Below are 12344 nucleotides of genomic sequence, written 5' to 3'. Positions count from 1 at the left end.
AGCAGGTCAGAACCTGCCTTTTCCTCTCTCTGTAAGCCACATTTACATGTATTAAATTGCACAGATGTATACATTTGTTCAGTGGACAATAATAATATCACAATGGTTCATAGCCTTAAAAGGTTAGAGAGAAGCTGTGCGCTAGAGATGGTGAGTGCATGCTGCTAGAACAAACCTACAGGCATGCAAGCACACACCCACAGAAGCCAACCTAGCTAAAGAGAGAAGATTTTTAGAAAAAGATATGCTAACATTGATTTGGGGTAGTTTGCGTAATAGTTGAGTGAGAAAAGTATTTTGCATTGTTATCTTTGCTTTAAATAATTGTGTTCAAGGGGCTCTGTACAGGAATCACACAAACACACATGCAGCGCATAACCTCTGAGGTGTGTGCCCACAACACGCACATTCCCTTTCAACTGAAAGTTAAGCAGTATCATCTGAATATGACAGCAGAGAGTATACCAGTCTCAGGGGACTGTTTGAAAAGGGAGGTGTGTCTTGGCTGAATAACAAGCTTCGGCATGTTCAACATGTCAGCCAGTAGAACAGGACATCAAACATGGCTAATGCAACTACTGAGAATTGGCATGTTTTATTTTTAATCTTTGAAAGGCAGCTCATCTGATATCATTTGCAGTAATATTGATACCAGTCATGCATCCCCTATCATCTAAGTTTTCCATTTATTAAATAATTGCACATTTTTTATTGACTGGAATAACTGGGATCCTAATTACAGTATACTTGAATCTTGTTTCATCTCTTGTTCTCCTGAGTAACCAGGCACCACTTTTTTGAAAGCAGCACCACTGGCGACGCAGAAGTGGATATCAGAGTCCATTTCCTTATCTATGTACAAGGCATCTCAAGCCATTTCCTAGTGGGCTGATTGAAGCAAGAGAGGGACTAATTAGATAATGTCTAAGGCAACCTCTCACTGGCCATGAAATCTGATTTGGAATAATTTTCATTGGACTGATTGGATTAGACTGCTGCTGCTCACTGCATGGATAAGGATTAGGTTAGATGCACACACACACAGAGTGGACTAAAAGTATTAATATGGTACATATTATTATTCAGAATGCCTTCAGCTAAACTAACTAGAAGCCTATAAAGAAAATGAAGGTGGCATCACTTAACAAATAAGCCAAACACTCATACATAAAGACATACTTTGTACCCACACACTCACCCATAGATTGTTTTGGGCCTGACTATGGGATAAGTCATCCATCTCACCATGCAGTGGTCCCCCTGGAGGAAGCAGTGGTACTGTAATGAGTCTGCCGCTCAACCCACAACCTGCTGTAGCGTGAAACTTTCTGCATCATTGAGAGCTGCAAGGTTGTGCCACTGCACGTGCTTATAGAAACATTAAATGTAAACATATTTCAGAATGGCCATGACATTAAAGCAACTATGCCTAATCTATTTTCAGCCTAGAGGGTCTGGTGAGACTCAAAACCCATCAAGCCTTGTTTTCTAATGAAGATGTAAACTACAGGTGCCTGGTTGTGACAAACTGTGCAAAATGCAGCCTCCAGTCTGAAGCAAGCATTAGCTAACAAACCAGTACATAGGGCAATCCAGTAGAACATTGGTTACTGCTAGTGTGAAACAAACTCCTAGTGTGAAACAAAACACAAACGTTGCACAAAGCTAGGATTACTCCCAAATTAAAGTGATACAATATAATAAAAAGATGAAATCATGACCATGCTAGGTTGTTAATGTTACCAAAACAAACATATTAGCTTTAGATGCTAATGCTTCCAGAAGGATGAACACCGCATCTGAACCAAAGCTGAGTCCAGTTCAAAAAGTCCAACCAAAGTTAAGCTAGTTGTTTGCTCTTTCTTTGTCCCACTCTCTGTCCAAAAGAACATGAGCTCTGCGGTCTGGCAGCCACACTCTCAGGCTTTTAGCTGCTGAGAGCCCTTTTATAGCTAGCGGTTTGAATTGAATACTCACGGTTCAAAAAATGGTTCTTATACCCTTTGCTAGGTGGGTGGGGCTAAATTATGCACCGTATCATAAAAACACAGCAGAAAATCTGGAATATCAACAGAAGGGCTATGTGTCATGGAGGGGGGTTAGTATCGTGAAGATACACCATGTCCTGTTCCATTTTCACTTGATTTATCAGGCAATGTGTAAAATTAATGCACCTTTACTATATACTATTACAAGGGGCCTCTTTGTACTGACTTGTGCAGGAGTGAATAAAATGCCATGTTGGGAATACAGAGTGGGATGGTGCACTTTTCCACATGTGCACAGTTTGTTGCATAGTGACTGATATTTTTGTTTCTACCCACCGATCTTGACACAGCGTATTGTAGGTGTGCTGTAGAAACGATGTGCAGCGGCGGTTGGGGTGGGCAGTTGTTGCCAGGGGAGGTGGTGCGTTATTTTCAGTCTATTGTGTCTACTTCCTGCAGGTCAGGGGTTATTAGATCAGGGTGTTGCAGACTTTACGGAGTAAGAGTAGGGGAGGGAAGTCAGCAGGGTTGGCAGGAAAGTGGTCAGACTCACTGGACAAGAGCTTGCTTCTCTTTCCTTATTTGTTCAGAGCTTGGGTTCTTCAGAACCAGGTAAAGATGCATGCATTGCACTTAATGACTTGTAAATCAGCATTTTGCTTTTCTTTTGATCATTTAAATCTTGTTGTTATCACCATTTTACAGATTAGCAATAGCTCTTAGTAGAACATCAGAGACAGAGTTGACAGTCAAATGATATCGGTATGGAGATGGTTATTTGGAGCAGAAATAGGGAAAAAAAAGATTTGGGATAACCGAAACAACACACTAATGATGGTTTAGTTTTGGGAGCTGGGTTGTCAAAGCATCAATAGTTGCACTGTGAATCACTTTTACGGTTAATCTTTTAGTAAATCATATAGGCATAACTGAGAGCAGAAATAACAGCTTTTACTAAATGCGTAAAAAGATGTCCAGGAATGACTGTTAAACACTAAAACACATGCACTGAATGATTATTAGGCAGTGTGCCTCGCCAAAGCCAGGAAATGGCCATCGTAAGTGCGACCACATCTAGCAAGAGCAGTGACAGCTTTTGTGTGAAGGGCACGTTGTCTTTGTGAGCAATATTGCATTCTGACAAGAACTCTTGAGAACACAGCAGCCTGAGACGGAGCAAAGTTTGTTCCCCATGCATAATTGCTTCATCTTCTCTTCAAGCCTTTCTACAGTCGGGTGTCACTTTGTTTTGATGGCTAGTGGAAGGTTCAGTGCTAGGTTGCTGTGCCCATATACTTTATTGGTTAGTGTAAAGTTCCTGCACCTGAGAATGTGGAGATAAAATAAAACACATCCAAACCCCTTTACCAACTTGTCCACTGCTCTTATACAACCACTTGAGTGCTACGCATTTAGCTCCACTCTGTAGTACTTATTATTTTATACGTTGTTTTGGGGTGGCTGTGGCTGTGGCTCACGAGGTAGGGCAGTCGTCTCCTAACCAGCAAGTTGGTGGTTCGACTCCCGGTCTCCCCGCATGCCTAAGTGTCCCTGAGCAAGACACTGAACCCCAAATTGCTCCCGGTGGCTTGACTAGTGCCGTTGTGTGGCAGCCTGTCGTCATTGGTGTGTGAATGTTGTGGGTGAATGGTGTATGATCTCCTGTAAAGCGCTTTGGCCAGTGCAACACACTGTGAGAAAAGCGCTATATAAATACAGTCCATTTACCATTTTTTACAATAATAAATTATATAGAAGTTTACATCTGTGTTTTCCCATGATTAGGACAAACAGTCAGCTTACAGAATACAGTTTCATTTATATTCAGGTCAAAAAACATATTACCATGGCACACTGGTAAGGCATGGGGAAAAACAACCATCACTGCAGACCCTTTTACTGGTATCTCTGGCATGGTTATTTGTTCTAGTAAAGGCAGTTGGTACCATTAGTGAGGGACTAAGACATTGTTTCTCCACTCTTCACTTGACCTTAGCAATGAAATAGGTGATTGGGCTGCTTCTGTGTTTGCTCCTTTGAATACTTTTATGCAGAGTGATTTCTGCAAACAAGGATATGTTCAATTGTTGTTACAGTGGAGCTAGAGAAATGCAAATATACAGTAGTTTGCTTGGTGTCATTTCAGACTAAAGAGGATCAGTCTCATTTACAAATTAGCATCAATTGGGGATTCCTAATTACATCATTCATGTAAAATGTAAGCAAGTCATCAATGCTGATTACTGAATTTTTGCAGACGATTCTCTCTTTTGCTTTCTTCATTCGAAGCATAGATGTTAATGCTATTATAGCGAGCATGTGTAGGTTTCCTAAACCTCCACAGAAAAGGCAGACTGTTGCTGCTAAGCTGCATTGTTTGGTCTTCTTATTCCAATCCTCAGTTTTCTGGACAACATATCAGACAGCTGTTGCAGCATAAGATAAATATTAATATAGAAGAGGTTCTAAAGTTAGCACTTGATAAACTCCCAAACACAACCACAGTGACAAAAGGAGGCAAAACAGGAAATCTTTTTGGCCAGAGTGTGTGTTGGGAACAGATGACCAGGAAGATAAAAAGCGCTAACAAAGTGGAAACTTCCATTAAGGGATGTTATTTTGCCTTGTGTGTGTTTTTTCTCTCCTTTTCTCTGTTTCACAAAGCCCCATGTTTCCTGGAAAACACAGTAATAGGCAGTTGGTTTAGTTTTGATGAAAAGGCTAATGCTGTGAGTGCTGAACAGAAACTCCTGACACTTCTGTGCTCCCTCAGTCGTACATGATGTGAGCCCATGTTAATCTTTAAACCTGGTCCCTCAGAGTTAATGCTTTACCCCGTAACGGTGGAAAATTGATTGAACCATTCTTGTTTTATATTAACAAGACCTACCACATTTTGCACAGTGCTACTTCACTTCTTAATACTATCTCCTGTTACATCTTCCCCAGCTTCTCCCTCTCACTCTTTCTTAGTCCTTCCCTCCCTCTGTCTGTGGATACTCTATTGAATGATATGGAATGATTGCTTGACTGAGAGTTCCTGTCCCCGCCCTACAAGAAAGAGTTAGTGTTGCAACGACAGTAAGTCATTGGAGTAACAGTGATACTGTGTTTTGAGCTGTATGGACAAGGTACAGGAGACCATAGAGCTGGATGATGAGAATACCTTTCCAGCAACGCCTCAGAGAATATAATATCCACACCTGAAAACTTTGGTAAGCAACACAGATATTTTCGTCAAATGTTTGTGCAGAAATCTAAAGTTTGATCATAGTTTTAAGTTTAAACCCTGTTAAATTATCCCCAGACCTGTTTCTCTATATTGGTTGTGGTTTCTGTTCTCAGTCAGGACAGTTTTGATTTAAATAAGACTGAAGAGTCATGACATTGTCTTGTTATTAAGTCACCTGTGAAAGCCCATAAATTAACACCTGTTTACCCTTCACATGGTCTTTCATGAGAATGTCGGTCTTGGTGTATGCTGTTTGCAAAGATAGCAGTATGACTACCAGGGTCTGTGTGTTCTTTGGACACTTAGCATAGATTGTTAGGACTGGGGTCAGATGGCGCCTGGCTGGGTGAGAATTTCACAGCTGCACATGAAAGCAGAGCGGCTGTGCAATGGTAAATTGAGGGAGGGAGCGAGGGATTGTGAAGATGATGATGGTACGGAACTTGCTTGTTTTGATCATAAAATAGGTGTTGCTTATCGATCAATATGCTGTTTATGCACATATATAAAGGATGCTGTCTAACTGATGTATCATACACTCTCAGAGCTCCTGATGTAGATGTAGATGCTGAAGCCTTTTCTCATACAAACAAACACAAATTCATGCACGCTGGCTTTAGGTTACACAGCAGATCAGTTCACCAGCTTATTTCTGGCAAAGTAGGAATGCACAAATGTTACCTCCATAATATATTGTATGCCCAGCTGCATAAAACAACTGCTCTGTTTTTTGGTATGACGCCAACTTGTTTGGCCTTGTAGCCTGCACAGAGCTTGGTGCTGGCCAGTATTATCTTGAGGAAATTATCAGACTGAGGTATTGTGGGTATCAACTGTTGTGTCTAAATGAATGACAAGTTGAATGTTTTCCATAATCTGAATTTACAACATGAGATGTTAAGCAAACAGTATTTTTGGAAAACCATACAAAAGACATTTGACTCCATGGGTGATGGAAGTTTCACCTTTTACGATGCAATTTTAGAATATTTACAGTAAGCTAATATTGTAACACATATTTATAGTAGGGCTGGACAAAATGCCAAAAAACAATCTAAAAATTTCCGTTTTCAGTGTTATGGATGATTCACTATTTTAATGGATTTTCTTTTTGTATACATGACCTCAAGACAAAACATGATTCAAAACTAATTTTCTTATTAAAAGTATAATATGGCCCCCAGTAATGGGGGGCCATATGAGCAATATCATTACTCAGACTTGTTGTTGACTGTCAAAGCTCACACGTGCAGGCCTCTCCAAGGAAACGGCAAAAGTTTACGTTACTGTGTAGATGCAGAGAGCTGCAGCAGTAAGAGGAAAGGATATGGTAGAAAAGGAAAGAAAAGAACAGTTGGAAGCTGTGGTGGTGACACTTGTTTATAGCCTAACAATAGCTATTTAGGCTTCAAAAAACATAAAGTGGTGTTCACTTGTGTAGATTATCTTTCTGAACAAAGCGTGTAAGTGTCACAAACTGTTTCCCACAGAACTTACTTTTCACAATAATCCAGAAGCCTATGAAAAAATCCCTTTGGCTTTTTGTTGAGGGATCCAGCTGGGATGCTAACTTCAGGGTTAGCCTACAAAGAAAATTAACCCTGCGGCACTCTATTACCGCAATGATTTGTATGCAAGTGGTCATTTTTGTGATACTGTAGGTTTAAATAAGTTCATTAAATAAAAAGGGGTGTATTTAGGATGATTTGACAGTTTTGATTGGTGGTCTGATACTGCGTATCCACTTCTGGTCGCTACTGTGCAGTCTGGTTACAAAATGTGTCACAAAAGCAACATGTCTGCCACCCTGTTGGTGATATTTGGGCTTCCCTTTTCAAATATATTGTCTGTGGTTAAAGTCTTGCGGTATCTTGTGATAATTTATGCAAAATGTAAACTAGAACATTGCTAAAAAGAGTACATAAAGTTTATAAGGTCTCTGTGTGTTATGCAAGGTTAGTCATTTGTAGTCCATTAAAATGGATGTCTAGATTCTAACAAACCCTGTATTGGGGCTTTGGTTCTCCAAGAAGAATTGAGACTTGAGATTCTCACTGTTGAGTCTCTGACCTATGTGGGAAGATGGTGCACTCACTCACAAAGCAAGAATGTGATGCTTCAGTTTAATAAAGATTTGCTCTTGTTTTCTCTTGGAGAGGAGAGAAATGAAGAGGTTGACTCTCATGTGGGACCCGTCCTCTGTTGTGGACATGGATGATAACTGCCAGTTGGGAGTTACACGTTCTGTAGTGAATGGTTTTAAGATGGACACGTAAGGGTTTTGTAGGATACACACAGGGACATAGAGTATAAGCTACTTCATTCAGTGTGTTTGCCTGGGTGGTCCTATCTTTAGCTCTGTTCTCACTTTGTTTGTCTTTGTTAATTTCCTTTGTTGTCCCTGGCCTCAGTCCTAGTATGGGTGCTGAGAACAGGGACTTTTTGTTTCCTACATAATGGTTTATTCAGACAATCAATTTTTGTCAATTGTTCCCTTAATACAGCGTGACCATACAGGAGAGTATGTCATTACAGTGGCTTTCACAGTAATCCACAATGGGTTTTTCATTTGTACACGTCACTGTTGCCCATTGTGTGATTAAATAATCACCTGAGGATTAAATTTAAATTGAGTTTAAAATTGATTGATTTTATAAAACAATTGCACATCTACAGCTCTGCTGTTGAAACCTGTCAAGAGTCCAGTGGTGAGGGTTAAAAAGTAGTTGAAGGTACTTCTGTTTATGTGTAAAGGTGCAGTTTGCAAAGCTCTCATGCATGACTTGGCTTCCTCAGAGCTGCCTGGCAACGTCACTTATCTCTGTAGTGAGGAGCAGGCAATTTAAAAGTCACTGATGAGGTAACCTTGCAGCCTTTAGGAGACGTTTGGGGTCAGTGATCTGCCAAGGGAAGCAGACATGTAGAGGAAGTGGTCCACGTTGTGGCATCTCTGACCTTATTTATCATGAGTGCAGATGGGAGACAGAATGATAAAGTTTCCACAGGAGGCAGAGGAAGGCTCAGATCCAGGGAAGAGGATGGTGTCCTGAGACATGGCACAGGAAAGAGAAATGTAAGGAAAGTGATTTATCTGTAATTATAAGATAAACTTTCAATTAGCACTGTAAATGAAAAAACATGTATTTCACTTCTGTATTTTGGGGACATGTGTAAATAGTCCAGAAAACCAACAGATACGATGAGATGGCTTTTAAAGTCCCCATGAAATGCCGTCTTTACTTTTTATGTGATGCTTTTCCACTTGAAACAGGATGTTGGTTAGGACAAAACACAGTGAAAGATCCATCTAAATGAATGGGGATGTCATTTAGGCAGAAGAACAGAAGTCCAGGTAATCACATGATATTACCTTTGTTTTCTACTGTACTTGTTTTTTGTTTTTTTGGCTATACAGGACTTGCTCAAAACCCTTTTGATATGGTCTGTATCATCATCCAGAGCCAAGAATTTATAAAGGCTTCTTCACCATTGTGTCATAGGGTTAATTTAATTATGTTTGCTTCTAGCTCCATACATAATGCCTACAATGCCTGGAAAAAAATTGCAGACTAACATCCACATGATGTCAAGGAATCATATTATGAAGATCAGACAATCAAGGGAATATTGCTTATAGTTGAAACAGCATTACGGGGACAGTGAGCTGCTTTGGTGGGGGTTTGCACCCTCTGAGTGCTGTCCACTGCATGTTTGTAACTTCAGTGCAGTCCCTCTAGTCCCACCCTCTCTAATTTAACAGTGTCAGTTAAGAGGGTCTGGGACAACCTGATTACACAGAACAGGAAGTCAGAGGAGGGAGAGGTCACAAACTGCAGACCCTCTCATACACTGCAGTTTATGATAAAGTCTGAAGGCACACAACAACAACACCACACTTGCTTTCTCATTGTAGTAACAGGAAATACTACAGGTCAGGAAAGCTACAATGGATACACAACTTCCAAGGTAGGCTTAATGTTTTTCACTGAACCTCAGCGCTTATATCCTGGATAATCTTTTAACATGAGATGTAATAATGACTAGCCTCTTTCTTATCATTTATGAATCCCCATTCCACTGTGGGTTCAGTTACACCATGTCTTTACAGTGCCTTGCGAAAGTATTCGGCCCCCTTGAACTTTGCGACATTTCAGGCTTCAAACATAAAGATATAAAACTGTAATTTTTTGTGAAGAATCAACAACAAGTGGGACACAATCATGAAGTGGAATGAAATTTATTGGATATTTCAAACTTTTTTAACAAATAAAAAAACTGTTTATTCAGCCCCTTTACTTTCAGTGCAGCAAACTCTCTCCAGAAGTTCAGTGAGGATCTCTGAATGATCCAATGTTGACCTAAATTACGAATGATTATAAATAGAATCCACCTGTGTGTAATCAAGTCTCCGTATAAATGCACCTGCACTGTGATAGTCTCAGAGGTCCGTTTAAAGCGCAGAGAGCATCATGAAGAACAAGGAACACACCAGGCAGGTCTGAGATACTGTTGTGGAGAAGTTTAAAGCTGGATTTGGATACAAAAAGATTTTCCAAGCTTTAAACATCCCAAGGAGCACTGTGCAAGCGATAATATTGAAATGGAAGGAGTATCAGACCACTGCAAATCTACCAAGACCTGGCCGTCCCTCTAAACTTTCAGCTCATACAAGGAGAAGACTGATCAGAGATGCAGCCAAGAGGCCCATGATCACTCTGGATGAACTGCAGAGATCTACAGCTGAGGTGGGAGACTCTGTCCATAGGACAACAATCAGTCGTATACTGCACAAATCTGGCCTTTATGGAAGAGTGGCAAGAAGAAAGCCATTTCTTAAAGATATCCATAAAAAGTGTTGTTTAAAGTTTGCCACAAGCCACCTGGGAGACACACCAAACATGTGGAAGAAGGTGCTCTGGTCAGATGAAACCAAAATCGAACTTTTTGGCAACAATGCAAAACGTTGTGTTTGGCGTAAAAGCAACACAGCTCATCACCCTGAACACACCATCCCCATTGTCAAACATGGTGGTGGCAGCATCATGGTTTGGGCCTGCTTTTCTTCAGCAGGGGCAGGGAAGATGGTTAAAATTGATGGGAAGATGGATGGAGCCAAATACAGGACCATTTTGGAAGGAAACCTGATGGAGTCTGCAACAGACCTGAGACTGGGACGGAGATTTGTCTTCCAACAAGACAATGATCCAAAACATAAAGCAAAATCTACAATGGAATGGTTCACAAATAAACATATCCAGGTGTTAGAATGGCCAAGTCAAAGTCCAGACCTGAATCCAATTGAGAATCTGTGGAAAGAACTGAAAACTGCTGTTCACAAACGCTCTCTATCCAACCTCACTGAGCTCGAGCTGTTTTGCAAGGAGGAATGGGCAAAAATTTCCGTCTCTCGATGTGCAAAACTGATAGAGACATACCCCAAGTGACTTACAGCTGTAATCGCAGCAAAAGGTGGCGCTACAAAGTATTAACTTAAGGGGGCTGAATAATTTTGCACGCCCAATTTTTCAGTTTTTTATTTGTTAAAAAAGTTTGACATATCCAATAAATTTCGTTCCACTTCATGATTGTGTCCCACTTGTTGTTGATTCTTCACAAAAAATTACAGTTTTATATCTTTATGTTTGAAGCCTGAAATGTGGCAAAAGGTCGCAAAGTTCAAGGGGGCCGAATACTTTCGCAAGGCACTGTAGGAAAACAGAACATTGTATTTTTCAAAAGTCACTGTTACCAGGTTATTAAACTAAATAACAGTTGGGGTTTACACTGCCAACTTTATTGGAGCTTGCGGGGGCAGGGAATCACATTAATTGAGATAGTAGCCTGAAATACCACACCCAAAACAGCCTGCAAGCAGCGGACAAATGATTAGTTGTAAACAAAATAGTTAAAGGTACTGTATTACCAAATCATCAGACATGGATGTTGATGTTTGTGTTTTTGTCAGGTGTGAAGAATGGAATTTTCTGTTAAATTATTGTATTGTTGCATAAATAAGCCATAGGTAACACTAAGATACATTATTGAAGTGTTTCTTTTGTTATGAGCAGCAGTGAAAGCTAGTTGATCCACTTCTAGAACCACAGGAAAAAATTTGCAATCTTTTTTTTTTTTTTTGGTGAAACCCTGTTTCATGTGCATATGGACGGATCATCATGTGAATCAATTCCAAATGTAGTCCATCATTAAGGCGCTCTTTTCCAGACTCTTCTTTGAGAATAGAATATTGTGCTTCCTGTCCCCTGTGGGGTCGAGCATGCATTTGATTTATTTATTAAGACTCCTTCATGCGTGACTGTGATTTCACCAGAACGAATCAAGAGCGTTTACCTTGAAGTCAGAGACTGGTGGTAGAATTGGCTGATTAATTATTGTCCATGATGCTGGGCCTCAGGCATGCAAATCTTTCATGGAAGTCCCCTCTCCTTCCAGTAGGCGGAGGGCTGATGACATTGGCTGAAGAGCCTCATTCAGCCAAAGGCCATGCACTCTTGCTTGTACGTTAACTGCCCTCTCTGGGGCTCAAGGATGTAAAAATAGCTGTTTAGCAAGAATCCCAGTCATGTCTCACTAACAAAGACTGATTTATACAAGTTGCAGCACTAAGCATAGAGAAGCTTTTGTCCCTCCCCTCCTCTTTCTGCAGACCTCGTCACAAAGCCAATAAGAGCCACAACCTCTGACGCTCTTGACACACCTCTGTTAGAACAGCTTTTGTTCAGCACAGTCGTAGGGTCTTGATAATGAGGCTTAGGGAGGCACTGTGGTCTTCAAGTTTGCGTATTTGTTTACTGCATTTGTGTCAGATTGCAGTGTCATAGAAATCGTGTTCAGTTTTGTTGCATTCTCTGCGTCAGCATATGGATTTATTTAATATTCATGTATTTGCCCAAATTACTGGAAATGTCACATGGTCTTTTTGAAATGTATTCCTTGATCTTTGTTCCACCAAATCCTCTAGATGTCTAAACATGACATGACTGTCAGCATTTGACCAAAATTTTACGTTAATCATGATTTCAAAAATTGAGTGTTAGAATCAGAATCAGAATCAGCTTTATGGGCCAGGTTTGTCGGACACACGAGGAATTTGACTCTGGTACATC

At 40.4% G+C, this 12344-nt stretch overlaps 1 protein-coding gene across 9 annotated transcripts in view; it reads left to right on the top strand.

The window, feature by feature from the left end:
* gab1 (GRB2-associated binding protein 1) overlaps positions 1 to 12344 on the top strand; it is a 50731-nt gene that overhangs the window by 13069 nt on the left and 25318 nt on the right. Inside the window, exon 1 of one of the 9 annotated variants that reach the window (XM_020591682.1) lies at positions 8075 to 8293. The exons of 5 other annotated variants lie outside the window; for them this stretch is intronic. In XM_020591682.1, the coding sequence (XP_020447338.1) occupies positions 8186 to 8293 (108 nt within the window). In that variant the 5' untranslated portion in view covers positions 8075 to 8185. Of the gene's footprint in view, positions 1 to 8074; positions 8294 to 12344 lie in introns of those variants that run through there. 3 more of the 9 variants (XM_020591679.1, XM_020591674.1, XM_020591680.1) reach the window with 3 other exon arrangements.

This window comes from Monopterus albus, unplaced genomic scaffold (genome assembly GCF_001952655.1).
Source record: "Monopterus albus unplaced genomic scaffold, M_albus_1.0 scaffold15.1, whole genome shotgun sequence".
Taxonomy (NCBI): Eukaryota; Metazoa; Chordata; class Actinopteri; order Synbranchiformes; family Synbranchidae; genus Monopterus; species Monopterus albus.
This window is presented reverse-complemented; position numbering and strand designations above follow the sequence as displayed.